At 44.3% G+C, this 15,480-nt stretch overlaps 1 protein-coding gene across 1 annotated transcript in view; it reads right to left on the reverse strand.

Annotated features, from left to right (window-relative positions):
* LOC129386528 (uncharacterized) overlaps positions 1–11,064 on the reverse strand; it is a 31,272-nt gene extending 20,208 nt beyond the window's left edge. Inside the window, exon 1 of the mRNA XM_055074603.1 lies at positions 10,790–11,064. Coding sequence (XP_054930578.1) covers positions 10,790–10,972 — 183 coding nt within the window. The 5' untranslated portion in view covers positions 10,973–11,064. The remainder of the gene's footprint in view (positions 1–10,789) is intronic.
* Positions 11,065–15,480: the final 4,416 nt, after the last annotated feature.

Genomic DNA, 15,480 nt, shown 5'->3' on the forward strand with positions numbered 1-15,480 from the left:
GCTGAAAGGGATGCGCATGCAGGAGCAGACGTCTCGACACCAGGCGCCTTTTTTACTAGTTGGCACTGGTCCGCGATTTTTACCCGAAGCCACGCTTCATTTTATTGTCTCCGCGAATGCAAATCGCCGACAAAAAAAGAACATCGAGTTTTGGTTCCTTCACAGCGCGGCGGTTTGATGGCCTGCGGCCGTCCGCTACTGCACGACAGCGCGAAGTGGCGAACTACTGGCGTTTCACGCGCCCCTTTGTCCCGACCATCAGTAGCAGAGCAGCCGAACGTCACACTAGAAATTTATCAAGCAATACAAGCACCAGCGCAAGAGCGAGGGTGCGGAGGAGAAGTTTGACGTCACTCGGGGTACTCTCGTCGTGAGCGCGCGAAGCGCGATGGCAACGCCGGCCGCCTTCGACGTTGTCCATTTTGATCTGTCCGCGACTGTACGCATGTTAGCGAAGCTCCATAGGAAGTTTACACGTACGTCCTACGATGGCGGCTTGGATGGATGGATGTTATGTGCGTCCTCTTTGGAACGGGGCGGTGGGTTGCGCCACCAAGCTCTTGCTATTAAATTGCCTATTCTCCTACCTAAAATAAAGAAGAAAAAAAAGGAAAAAACTATGAACTCCTACAACCAAATTTTCTGACCCCCTATTGCGAACTTTGCCTTTGTACGTCTCTGTTTTTGTCGTTTCCCTACTTTTCTTCCACCAATCTGCCAATCGCCTCTTACTAATCTCTATTGCGGACATGTTGACTTTTCCCCTACTCTCGCTGAACCAAAGGGCTTCAAGTAGGCCAGCGGTGCCTAAATCGACCACTGGGCAGATATCTTCACATTTTATTAAAATAAACTCCATCGTTTTCCTATCTTTACTGCAGCAAGCACATGCTTCTTCTTCCTTCTTATATCTCGCTTTATAGGTGCGTGTTCTAAGGCATCCCGATCTCGCTTCGAAAAGTAATGAGCTTCCCTTTGAGTTATCATAAATGGTTTCCTTCCTGATTTCGTTTTTTTCCTCTTAAGTAGTTACTCATGGCAGGTTTCTTTTCCATTGCGGCCACCCATGAGATTATTTCAGCGTCTCTGACTTTCCGCTTGACGTCCTTTGTTGCTGTGTTGCCCACCACACAGGCCACATACTGGCTGGTAAGTTTCCTAGTTATTTTCCTCCACTGTGAATGAATGCTTTTCCTGAACAGATATCTCAGCACTCTTCCTTCCCCCAATTCAAAACTAGTCCAGCCCATATCACCTTGCACAGCGTCATTTGTAGTCTTCCCGTGTGGCTTGTGGTGGCACAGCAACGCCATCTACATTTCGCGGGGCCAGCTTCTGGATGCAAAAAAAAAAGTAAATATTCGCTGTTCGATGCTTGCTATAAGTGGTCTAGAGCATAAGCTCACATCGTATCGCATACAAAGAGAAAATAACAGTACAAGCGAACATTCGCCACAACATCGTGTCACTATCGATTACGAGTACACCCATCTATATTTATAGGCCTCAATCTATAACGGCAGGGGATACACTGGTGAGCCTTCAAAGTTTTCCATGAATTCAGAGCAGCGGTTTTATACAGATATTGAACTAAATACCACATGCATGTGATGTTTCTACCAACACACATGTTATTTCATTGTAAACATAAAATCAACATTTCGTTCAAATAATTAAACAAACAATAATAATAATGAAGCGACGGATGACTAGGGAAAAAAACGTGGCTTTGAGTAGCTTAGCTGTGTACAGGCAGTGATAGCAGCGATAAAAATAACGAATTTATTGATTGCGTTAGAAGCGATATTATACAGTTTAGTAAATTGGGACAGGTGGCAATAGTAGTAGATATGAATTGGCACATGGAGGATTATTACGTAAATACTGTATACAACGTTTCTCGAGTGATTCGAATCTGTCCAATCAACAGAACCTCATAAGTGCTAACATTGAGAATGAGTGTCATGGTCTAGTAACGTGGCAATGCGGAAACAGGCAGTCATATTTCGACTACGCCTTTATCTGGGAAACGGCCTACGAACGACTATACTAATAGACGATAGATTAACATGGAAACCATCACCGAGGTTGCGATCAGAAGCGTTTACCTTACATTTTTTGAAAATATATTAACGCAAACACGAACCAACAGCAGGAGAGCTTTTAAAAGATGAATGAAAGCAAATAACAGAGATCTAAGAACACATAGAGAAGAAAATGGAGCCGCTTCCTACAGCAGTCTAGAACTACAAGGAAATTGAGCAGAAGATAAGACAGACACAACCGAAAATTGTTGGATTGGAAAGAAGACGCCATGTAGGCGGTGGAACAAGGAAATAAAGCAAGGTATAGTAGAGCATGAGAGGCGTCTAGGGGTAATCAAGAAGCGAAAAGGTTGCTAATACAGGAAGAGGCCCTCCTTAGACGGAACAAATCCCTAGGAAAGAAAAGAGGGGCGAGTGAGCTCGTGCGAGAGTAATTTAATGCGAAAGTGAACATTGGATGCATAAGATACGTTAAAGTGACAAAGGTGCACCAAAAAGATCTTGGAAGTATGTAAGAGCACCCGTAGCTCAAATTAAATATTCGCAATCAGATGTAAGGGATGAACACGGTAACACTTTCGAAACAGTCTGTGCGTCGCGGTACATCCTAGACATTATTAGGGATAACTTCGGCATGAAAGAAAGAGAATGACCGCGATTTATAGTGAGAGAATACGGCACGCTGTTCCCGATTTAAAAAGGAATTACAAATTTTTATTGGCAAGGAAAGTCTCAAAAACCAGTAAGTGTCGCGGCCTGGCGGTAGAACGTTGGTACTGTGGATGTAGTATACGATATTGTTACCGCAGGGAAGTCAGCTCTTGCTAAGTACAGCGCACTCATTGCTTAAAATTGCAGTTCTTATATTGTTAGAAGCTGGCACTTTATTCTATGCGTGTCGTGAAGTAAACAACGTCCACGCTGACGAGCGGCAAACGCGCACCTGAATGCATGACGGCGCAAACGTTGTACGCGCGCGAGTTTGCGAGTTAGTGGCGAGAGTTGTGGTGGTCTCCCTCTGAGATACGATATGGCATCGACTAGGTGTGTCGCAATTGGGTACCAGCATTACAATATTAGCGCGCGTGTGGCTATACGGAAACAAGCTGAACTATAGTGAACCGATAGTCAAGCAATATTTGCTAGGCGTATAAAAAAACGAAGGAACGACTTATTAAACACTCACCAAGATAATCGGAAAATCAAGGAGAAGTGAAATGCAGCAACTATGAAACATGCAGCACTTTGGGGCTACAATAAATATGAGGTGGTGCGTGGCATCTGGAAGGGAATAATGTCAGCACTGCCATTCGCAAATGGCAGTGTGTGGTTAAAGAAGGGATATATTGCCGAGATTGCAAGTTAAGCAAACATGGGTTGGCTTGGGCTGTTGGCTGTGAGAGCGTAGGTAATGCCACAAATGAGGCAGTATAGGGTGACATCTGATGGACATTTTTTGAAGTCAGCGAACCGCAGATCAAAACTAGTTTTGGGAAAAGACTCAAGGATATCCATCAAAGTAAATGGGCGGCTGAAGTGTACAAGCACCTGTACCTGAAAAGCACGGACACAGAATGGAAGATGTCAAGAAAGTTGGCAACCAAGTACAGGATAATAATAAGTGTACATAGACAACCAAGAGTCATCAAAAAGAGTGAAAGAACCAGACACTACACTGGAGGTAAATAACCTAAACCAAAAAAGTGCGATGTTTACAAGAATGAGAAGAAAGAAATTAGAACGAAAAATCTTTACTGTAACACAATGGGCAGTGCCTTGCTGTTTGAGGCTTGAGCTAGTTGCCTAAGGACAAAAATATGCCAGAGAAAGTATTAGCAACAGGATGAAACATATGTACACTGCAGCGAAAATCCGGAGACCACTCAGCACATCTTAAAAGAGTGCGAAGGTACTCGCCCAATGAGACGCCTAAGTAATGTACACCTTCCAAAAGCGCTTGGATTTAAAGTGGACGGAACTATCAAACGCTCAACAGTCGATAAGCAACAAGATACGTTTACAGTATTGTTGAAAAAAAAGCATGAAATAGATTGATACGACCCGATAGGTTAGAGGAATATGTAGCTGTATAACAGAATTGTTTTGAGGAATATATAGTAAAAGTGTCAACAGATATATAAAAAAATGTAAAATGAGAAGCATGTATACTATACCTGATTTATTTATTTATTTATTTATTTATTTATTTATTTATTTATTTTCGATACCCTCAATCGCCCAGGCATTGCGGAGGGGAGTGGGTGACAACATATAAACAAAGAAAAGAACAGAATGAAATGTGTAGCGTTATACAGCATTAGCGAGAAATTGTAAAAGTGAAATAAAATATAAAAGAATGGTACTAAAATAAACGTAATTGAACTGAACAGAAATAAACACACCATGTTACACAATACTAGTGGAAAATATGAGCGTAAGAGAAATTTGGGTAAGGGAGAAAGAAAGACAGGAGAAAGAAAAGAAAGCGTGAAAAAGCAAAAGAAGTTGCAGGCATGGCAACACATGTAAAAAGAAAAATAAAGGAGGGGGGAGGAGAAATACACGAGATGATTAAGCAAGGCTATCGCAATGCAGTTGCGCAGATAAAGGATGGGGAAAAAAAGGTCAGAAATGGAAACAATATCGTCAGGTAGTTGGTTCCAATAGTTTGGTGTGTGCGGTACGAAGGAAAAATAAAATGTTAGGGTTACCAAAAATGTCTTTAACTTAGTGTTTGTGGTCAATCGGTGATGAGCCATAAGTGGGTTGCATGATAAGCTTGGTACGTAGTGAGGAACAATGGAAGACCTCATGAAAGAGGCAAAGGCGGAGATACTTTCGACGCCGTGACAGAAATGGCAGTGATAGGGCTTGTTTCGTTGCTGTTATACATGTTGTACGATAGTATTTAGGAAGAATGAAACACGCGGCGCTATTTTGAATTCTAGAGACCTAATTAAATTTGCAGTAGTGAGGCTTCCATATTGCAGCGGCGTATTCTAACTTCGAGCGCACAAGAGTATGTATAGAAGCATTCTGAAGGGCGGTCGGGCTTTATTGAAATTACGTCGTAAGTATCCTAATGTGCGGTTAGCACTGTTACTGATCATATTAATATGAGTCTTCCACGTTATATTGTAGGTAATACTAACCCCCAAGTACCGGTATGAAGATACATAGTCGAGTTCGATGTCGCCTAGTTTGTAAGTTGAGGAGCTGTCATACTGCCGACAAACAGTCATTAGTTTGCATTTGTTAGGATTTAAATTCATTAGCCAGTTATCGCACTAAAATGCAATGTTATTTAAATCTGTCTGCACGATATTTTTATCGTGATCGTTAAGGATCCCCCTGTAAAGTACACAGTCGTCAGCATACAAATGCACAGAAGAAACGCAGTTAGGCAAATCGATAACATATAATAAAGACAAAAGTGCGCCTAAAACTGCACCCTGTGATACTCCGGATGTTACATTTATTTCAGGTGAGTTATAACCATTCATTATGACGTACTTGAGGTGGATTGTTAGCATTCAAGCCAAGACAGTATGTTGCAGTCGAGATTGAACGAGGAGAGTTTAAACATTAGTGAGACGTGGTCAACTTTTTCAAAGGCCTTCTCAAACTCCAAGAAAATACAGTCTACCTTGGATTGTTTGTCAACTATAGTATGCAGATAATGAGTGAACCGAAGTGACTGGGTTTCACAGGAAAATGTACGCCTGAAACCATGTTGGGCCGATGCAAAGAATGAATTATATTCTAAAATTTTAGCTATATCCAAGTACAATATATGTTTCATAAGTTTACACCGAATGTTTGTTATAGCTTCTTAATGCTGTTAATAAATGAATGAAATGTTAATGAAATTAACTGAAGCAGGCTAGGCCACTATTTTTCCCCGACCCGTTTCACAGAGGGATCCCCATAAATCCTTACCATCATCGAGCATACGAGCGTCGTAGGTGCAGGTAAGGGGCGTATAATTAGAAAGCAAGGAGTCTTGCGTAAGAGTGTATCCTGAAAATGACCCTCTTATATCCACCAAATATGACTTTGTATACAAGCTACGGTGATGTGTTCTTAAACGTGACTGTTGAAAATGTAATGCGCACACGCTCCCCAGACCAGTCTGCCTTCGTCTTCGGAGTCAGGGCACAGACCACACCGTGCTAATGCGACACTCCTAATGCAAACGTAATAAAAGCAAATTGAACTCGTTCGTAATCTCACCCCATCACATTTCTTGCTCATTCCACCTCCTCACGCAGTTTGTCTATAAGGTTTAAAGAGCAGAATGAGGCATGTATGAAATATACGTTTTTCAGCTAATTCCATCCGGTGGAACTTCGTAGGACAGCTACTGCGATCTACCTTGCTGACACAACAAAGGAAGAATGCCCACGGAGACAGGAGGAAGCATTTGTTGGAACAAAATAAATATTACTTCATTTTACGAGACGTCTCGCGTTTGTATTTTTAAATTGCACATTGAAACAGAATACCGTGGCATTAAAGGTGCAATGACCACAGCCAGTCGTAACACGTATGAGCTATACCGTTCAAACTGCATGCGTCTAAACCGAAACCGGAAGTTCGGTTCGGTTTCTCACATCAGCCGCATGCTTTGCTACCGCCAATTTGGTCGAGGGTCTATCGGAGTGTCCTCTTCTTAGGTCATTTTACGTATTTATGGCGCAATTTTTGGTTCAGCCGCTTGTAATAATCGTAAGCTGCGCATCTGTGCAAGCAAAGCAGCGCAATGAGTCTGAAATTTTGTGCGCTGGGGCACGATCATCTCAATGACCTTACAAATCAGGTTGGCCTATTATAGTAGGGCGGAAAAATATGATCTAGGCTTCTATTAAAGTGAAACGTGCGCCTGCCACACCCAAAGAGGGCTAAGAGAAATATTCCGACAGGATAGAACTACATCTCGCTTTTTTGCCAACTTACTTTTCTTCTCTCTTTGGGAGTATCTGGTGGTGCGTTTCAAAAATTCCTTCACAACGAACGTCGAAAACCTTAGCACGTCTAGTCATCCTAATGTGGCCTAGGAAACGCGCTCGCGTTATGAAGCTCCGGGTGCGGCCTATTCTAAACCGAAGGGTGTTTGAGCAAATCCAGGAGCGTGATCCAAGGGGCAGTTTGAATTGCGACAACGGTGCTACTATCCGCTCATAATAAATTACACTATCGAAGCTATGGAAGCTTTAACACTGCAGCTGCCGAGAAATAAGCATAAACAATTTGTCATATCTACTAGATTACCCTTACTAATCTACTCGGAACCGTCCAGAACAAAGCAGCGCGATTTATCTTGTCCTCCTACATGCGATTTCAAAGCGTTTCACCTCAGAAGAAAACGCTCAAGATGCCGCCACTCGCAATGCCCGGAAAATTCGCAAGATTATCTTTCTTTTTACACACTGTATCCCAGCAACACATCATTTGCCCTGTCGCATCTTTTACCGCAACTTCATACTTCACATCGCATCCATGATGCCTACAATGCCTACCCCATCTTCGTCTGGAGGGTAAAGAACAAGAATTCGCGTTTAACTTTATCAATATAAGAATAGAATGAGTTACCCTCCAGAATTACCAGGAAAACTCTGTGTTCTTTATTTATTTCAGCATTGCTAACGTATCGACAATCCTAGCACTTCCAGTAACAAAATTTTCTCCCCAGGAGTACTTATTCGCATCCGTTATTTTGTTCTTTCTTTATTGATTGCTCATTTTTCCAAGTATGTTTACCTTGCTACTATGTTTGAAGACTTGCTGTACTAAAGTGCTGTATTAACCACCTGCAATGCTCCTTCGTTTGAGAAAATTCCGTTCTGCTTTATGCCCCCTCCCCCTATGTAATGCCCCTTCTGGGCGCTTAAGGTATCTAAATGAATTCATAAATAAAAAATATCATGAGCCATTCCACTCTATGAAAGCGGATGACTAGCGAAACTGAGGACGCGTTCTGAAACGATCTACTTCGGCGACACTATAGCCTGGGTGATAGTATCGCTATCAGGCACGCGCTCATTGGCTGGTTGAGCAAAAGTGGATAACGTAGTGCTCAACCAGCCCATCAGATGATTCGATTTCGCTAACACCGACAATTAGCACACGTGGATGGCGAAGGCGTCGCAAAGGCGATAATATCGCCGAAAGTGATCGTTTCAGAAGACCCTTGTTTAGCACATGACGCAGAGAAGACAGAAAATTTTAAACCAACTACGGACACACTTACTGTCCCCATCGGCGGTCATCGTGACGATAGGTACACACACACATTCTCCTATCACCTCTGTTATAAATGCGTAAACATTTCTGCGCCTACGCAAAGAGAATTTTGTCCCACATGTATTAAACGGCTTATGCCCCTTTAAGCAATGGCTCATACCCTCCGTAAGCAAGCAAAAAAATATTTAATTATTATCTACCTGAGCGTCTACAGATCTTGAAAATTAGATGACGTAGGTGACAGTTGTGTCATACTCGTAGGTTTTGTAGGTGTCACAGGACGACCGAGCCCAACCATGCCATGGTCAGACCACCGACTCTACCACCGCGAGAGTGACGTGGCCTCACGTGGTCCAGGAGATGTCCCGCAGCAGTAGGGTGTCCGGTAATTCTACATCTATGTGCCGGACATCCGGTTCATCCAACTCGACAGCCACTTCAGTCTCAACAAGGTTCCAGGCTCCGGATGTGTTCCATGCTCCGGTTCCCACCCCCGGCACTGACTTTACGAGGACTTGCAGGCAGCTATCCTTGCCCACTATACTCGCGAGCAACTTTCTGTGGCAATGAAGGGAAAGCTACAAGCGCATGGCTGCTGTACATGTGTTACGGCGCCAAGCAGTCCGCCAGCAGTTGACAGTGCTTCTGCTTGCTCGGAACAGACGTTGAATCGACGCAGCTTCAAGTGCGACGGTCTCGCGTTTGCCCAAACGCGGAAGGAAAAGCCTCAAAATAAGTAAACTTTTACATTCAGTAGTATGCATTATCATATTTAATTGTTGCTAATAAGGTGTTTATGTTTTCCATTCCCCAGCTTAAACTAACGTGGATGAAAACACGGGCCTCATTTCAGAAGCCTTATCACTAGTGCGTGCTTTGCCTCCGTAGCCTTCCCTTCATTGCCACAGAAAGTTGTCCGCGAGTATATATCCCCTCGCGTGCTCAGTGTCCTCCAGCTGGCGCTCCGTCACAACAGCTCTTGTCATCTTAACCATCACCTAATTTCGCGTCTTGTCGTCCCTCATCGCCTGCGTCCATTCGTGGCCTTCGTCAGCCTGAGCTGGCCCCGGCTTCAAACCTATACTCTGTCCGTGAACCTCTCCCCTTTCTTAGAGGCAGTTGCGGGACGACCCTTTCCAAGGTATTGACTGGGCCAAACTAGAGCGCTTTCTGCTACCCTACGGTCCATCGCTCTTCTCGCTTGGACATTCCCGCAAGGTATCCGCTTTCCGTTCGGGGGTACGTCACTCATCACCAATTCAGAGGCTCTCCCACCAGCTTCAATGGGCGTAAATTTCACTGTCACATAGGCGGCGACTTCACAAACACAACCTTCGCGATGTCTTCAGCAACAACCACAACGCTAATGCTATCGGCATTCGAGATTTCACCGCAAGCAGCAGCAGGCGAGAATTCCGATGTTCTGTTCTCGCGCCTCCCGCGTACGCAAGACACACAAGTATTGCAAGAGTAGCTCTGAAATCTGGTTTCTTCAGCTCGAGAATAACTTCTACGTCAATAACACGAGTGACCAACACTTGCGCTATTTCCGCGAAAGTCGCGAGCTGCCAGACGGTCCTCTTTCGGAGAACCGACTCCTACAGGCCCGTGCATCTGTTAGAACCTGCGGCAGCTCGTGGTTTTCTACAAAGGCATCACTATGGCTGCGCCTGGATCACATCATACGCTGCCGGTGGTGCCTGGTACATATCCTCAAGGTTGCGTAACCCGACAATACCAGAGACCGCCGCTGTCACTACCAACGTCACCACCATCGGTGGACACCATTCGACGACCCCGTCTTCAGCGTTGTTCACCTCAACGGCCTGAACTCTCGGCACGGGCCAAACACCGGCCTATACGCCTAAACTCGCCTTGCCGAGTTGCAACGCGCAAGACAACGCGCGCCTTTATGCACATCCTTCAATCGTGCTTCGTAATAGGAGAGAGGGCCCTGTAGCGGCGGGACTACAGCCTTCAGGGCCGGTGAAGAAGAAGACGGCCAACACGCAGGTAGCGCGATAAACGAATACGCCAGCGGTGCTCGACTTGAGTGGCCGTGGTATCGGCCACTCCCGAGATCCCGTGGCACCATGGCTAGCCAGCCTAAATAAACCGTGGCTACGGCGGCTGCATCTTTTCGCCGCCTTCCCACATTTGGAACCTCTATCACTTGGCGCGGTAGCTCGGTCGCTATGGTGTTGCGTGGCTGAGCTCGCGGACGCGGGCTAGACCGCGGTCGCGGGGTCCGCGTCCCGATGCAGGCGAAATGCAAGAACGTTCCTGTACATAGGTGTAGGTGCACGTTAAGGAAGAGCAAATGGTCGAAATTAATCCGTAGTCCCTTACTACGGCGTGCCTTATATTGAGATCGTGGTCTTATGAAGTAAAGCTCCACAATGGCATTTGTAAATATTTTTAGGAAGCTATATGGTCTGAGAAGTGAGGTTGCTTTGTTAGCGCAGTTTGGGCTAGAAATTAACCAGGTGGAACCTGCCTACCTGCACAATTTGCCTCTGGGGCTTCATGACCTCCTCGACCTCGTCCTCGTCGTCGTCGTAGACCTGCGCCGGCGGCACGTACGCCGGGACCACGGGCGCCGCTCCCACGGGGACTGCCGCTCCACCACCCGCTGGAGCAATGGACCCCCTCCGTGATGGAGCACCCGCGTCGGGGGCCGCCATGTTGTCGTCGTCGAATGCGAGGGTCGCTGAGAGCGGGATGCGAAGCGAAGCACTCCTTCGACCGGGTCTTTCCGAGGGTGGGCGGTGCCGACTGAGCGCGAGCAGTGCTTCTCTTTCGTGATGATGGCGATGAGGGTTAACTTTGGCGCGTACGCAATATAAAGCATAGGGCGAAAATCTGGCCGTACCACGAAACGTCCCCTCGCGAGAGATGGCTCTACGACACAGAAAACTGCAAATAATGGGATGTAACTAAACGAAGAATATCATCCGTTGCTGTGAAGTCCGACTTAATGATATGATTCATGAAAAATCAGTTGAAGAAGAAGATGGTGTAAAACCGTTTTTTTTTCCCACGCACTGCTTTTACACTTATTTGTTAATTTGAACAGGTCGCGAAATTTAGAATAACGAGAATTATTCCAGGGAAGAAATATGGACACTGTTGAAAAGTAACAAAATGTTTTTGTGCCACCATTTTTGGCTATACCCTCTAAAACGTGGCCGATGAGATTTACTTGGTAGAATAAACTTGTGATATGCCAGATCTCTCATGTGCTGCACGCGGATTCCAGGACCTCGAAGAGAGGGACATCCATACATGAACGAGCGAGGTGGCGTGCATTGCCTGTACGACAATTGATGCATGTATTCTTGCCACTGCAGTGCCATGTAAGCAGCAAATTAGAATGCACTGCTGCTGCAGCAAGGCCGAAATGGCCAAAAAATACGGAAGAATTCATCTTATGGTTAATGTCGTCGTTAATACGATTAGCATTGTAGCCATGTAGCGAGACGCCACATTGGCAACGCCTAAATGTGCATTACAGTGAGGCTCCTTCTTCCTGCATCTTTTTCCACACAATGCGTCATCTAGCGGCGGCGCCGCAATGTACGCGCGTCGCGCAGTTTTGATTCCGCCGGGCATCGGATAAATTTAAAGGATATTTTTTGTCATTATACAGCGGCACATGCGCAGTGGCAATGCTTAGTTGCCCAAGCTAACGACAAAAATGTTCGTTGAATACCAGCGCATATGGAGTGGCGCACGTTCGGTGGTCGAAGTCGGTGCGAAAAAGGTTAATTGAAGAACAGTACATACCTAGTACCCCATGCTCATTGCCGCATCCACAGTGGCCGATTTCGGCGTCAAAAGGGTTCCTTGATGAGTGACACATAAGTACACTGCACCGCATAACCTGTGGCTGGTTCTACGGTGGTTGGTTCTGAATCTTGTTTCCTCAGCACAGCAGCCCGATGCTATACCCACTTGACCATGTATTTCTCAGCCACCGATGTTCGCGGGAAAATCGAAAGCGTCATAGAAAGATTCGCAGAAACATGGAGATGTATATAGGCAGACAGACACCCCTCGGAAAGTGCGTACAGTACCACGAGAATGCCAATCGCAGTAACAAATCAGTGGATCTTCGGCGGCCTAAGTGAGGTTAAGGAATAAGGAGGAAAACAAATTAAGCCCATCACTTGTGACCGTGGAGGATGTACATGTGTTATTGGTGATGAAAATAGGCATTCAGAACAAAAGTTGTGCTAATACGAAATAAATTTTTTTAAATGTTTTTTTTTCTGAAATAAAAATAAAAAGAAAGAGACATCCTATAATGGATGTAGATGCAAGATGTAGCCATTCTATAATGGAGACGGCTACTCCTTTCAGCCTAGCATAAATATCAGACAAATTGATATTGAGTTAGAAAAAGAAGAGACACAACTTCATAGGGCCGAAGTCCACAGCGCAGGTACAGTTTTAAACACACACGAAACTCTTAACGTGTAAAAAATTATGATTCGCACATCTTCAATGAGTAATTTACAGCGAGGGCAGAATGAGGAGTCACAAGGTGAATAAGCATGCCCACTGCTTGTTCATTATTTTTCACTGAATCACGTCCTTTAGAGAAGGGTGAGTTGTAATGATAATCACAATGTCCAATAAACCGCGAATGATGAGCCGCCATGCCCCATGTCCCGTGAGTAGTATGTAATGAGTGGAGATGTGAGGTAGGGTTTTAGTTATCTGCTTACTGGTGGCCATGGCACGCAATTGTTTATATTTGATCATCTTGAAAACAACTTGTCTCCGGGAAGATTTCAATTATCACTTTTTTTTTTTTGCAGAGGATGTTTCTAGGTACGAACAACGAATACTATCTGCTCAGCACTGCCTAGTCGCCCGTAGAATAGCTCTTAGGCTTAAAAAGAACAAGGAAAATAAAGTGATAACTTTTGAGCGTAGTTGCAATTCAGATGTACAACTATCGGCAACCGGTGTAGTAGCAGTATGATAGTGAAATTCGCTTTGATGACTGTATCCTGCCCGTGGTGCAACACATGATAATGTATAGCTATTGTATTTCAAGACCTTCTGTTGTGGTGAACTAGTCAATGCCTTGGTAAGTAGCAATTCTTTTACTCGACTTTATTCTTCCGCTTTATATATTTCTTAGTACCTAAATGGATCCTGTGAAAGGGCATTATATAAGAGTGAGTGGGCCCATTAATTTACTACTTGCTCGTCGAAGGATTTGAAGTTGTTACTAGCAGCTCACATTGCAGTTTCGGTGGGTAGGTAGTTCCACTGTGTATAAGTTAGACAAAAAAAATACCACGAAACGCATAGAAGCAAGCGCACAGGAAAGTTGAACAGGTTTCTGATCACTGGACATTCCTTCATTATCACCCACCGCTCACAAACAGCCAATCATGGTAATAAAGTTAGCGGAGTGCCTTTCGTATCCTACTGACGAAGCGCGAAAAAGAAAATAGCAATAAAGTTAGATTTGCAATAGCATTATCCCGACCCTGGCTCGGAAATCAAAGTCATCGTCAACAGGCGGCAATTTTATCAAATAGCTAATTGCTTGCCCACTAACTACTGTCCGCTTCTTGGCTAATTCCCCGTCGTAGGTACGTGCCATATTTGTTTCGTTATCATGATGAACAAGCTGACACGCCTCCTTGCCGATCCCCTTTTGTGGATAGTGCCGTACAATAAAAATTCTAATCAACAATCAATGATCATATCAAAGAACTAATTGGTGACACAGTGTGTACCGCCAGTTTCTGGTCAACCCCTCTTTGTGGGTATGTGCCATTGAATGGAAATCATAATCATCGTCAACACGCCGTGATCACCTCGAGGAGGAAGTTGGGGGCGCAATATGCGCCGCCTGTTTCTTGACCAATACTCCGCTGTGGGTATGTGCTTTAGTACCAAAAATCATCATCATAATCAATATGTGGAGACCCTATCAAATAGCTAGTTGGTGTTGGCGGGTGAAAGCTATACATACCTTTGTGGCCAGATGCGGCTGCGTTATCAGGCCCAGGTTCAAGTCAACGTGCCAGGTTCGACGCGCTTTTTCTTCTTCTTTGTACACTAAGGTTAAATCGACTCGGCAAGAATGCGACCAGCGACGGACAACCGGACACACTCAGGCGAAACAGTGGCACAGTAGGAAAGTAAAAATTCGTTTTAAAATCAACACATAATGTGAGGTGTATCATGTGCAAAAGCAAGACACACATTTGAGTAACTTTTTGGAGCTGGAACTTCGATTTAACGCGAAACATGCTAGAGCATAACAAATGAGGCGTAACAAACTTCTTAACAACGTTGTTCTCTTATCCCCAAGGCTGTCTTATTTCTTAAAGTCACGTCTGCCTTTTGTTCGTACCTCTTAATGCATCGCCCTTAGAATCATTGCTAGCGTTTTATTTACTTCTGTCTCCGTAATTCGAATCGGTAGGTGAGCACTCTCGAAATAAAAGGGGCCTGCCGGATTTCTGTAGGATAGTGATAGTTTGCTGTTCATGTTGAGCTCAGTACGTTGGAAAGCAAGGGCGAGAAAATAGCGTGCGATGTGTCCAGTGCCGAAGCAGTATTGCACAGAAGAGGAATACACACTTAAAAGCTGGGAAGCTAAACCTTGGGGCTGACTCCATTTTCGCTGTTCAAATAAAGGTAAACAAGCTCTCCCCAGGAAACGGCTCAACATATTTGTAAGAAACATAAGGCATTTAGGAGAGAAGCCTCATTGCATAAGTTATACCAATATAAACTTTCATTCCGTAAGTTGGGTTTTTACAAAAAAATTCAAAATTTTTGAAAATTGATGAACAAGATTTACACGAAAGAGATATTGGTATTTTGTAAACAGAATCCATTAGAAAATTAAAGCGAACAAATTTTATATCTGACTTTCTCAGTTTATGCGAAAATGTTACAACATTTACAAGGGTTTTGCAGACGCTCTCATAGAAGATACGGGACATATCTTGGACTTATCTCAAATACATCAGCATCCTCCGCTTTGTTTGACTCAAAGGCGCTATTTGCTCAAGTATGATGTCGTTTTTTTTTTTTTTTTAGGTTTCGAGCAGCAGAGTCGCTTTTCAGTTTTATTTTTCTAATTTTGTTTTATGCAATCAATTTAAATAAATGGTTGACCAAACTAAAGTTGTTCTAAAGTGCCTTGATTTTCTTT

Source organism: Dermacentor andersoni, chromosome 4 (genome assembly GCF_023375885.2).
Source record: "Dermacentor andersoni chromosome 4, qqDerAnde1_hic_scaffold, whole genome shotgun sequence".
Taxonomy (NCBI): Eukaryota; Metazoa; Arthropoda; class Arachnida; order Ixodida; family Ixodidae; genus Dermacentor; species Dermacentor andersoni.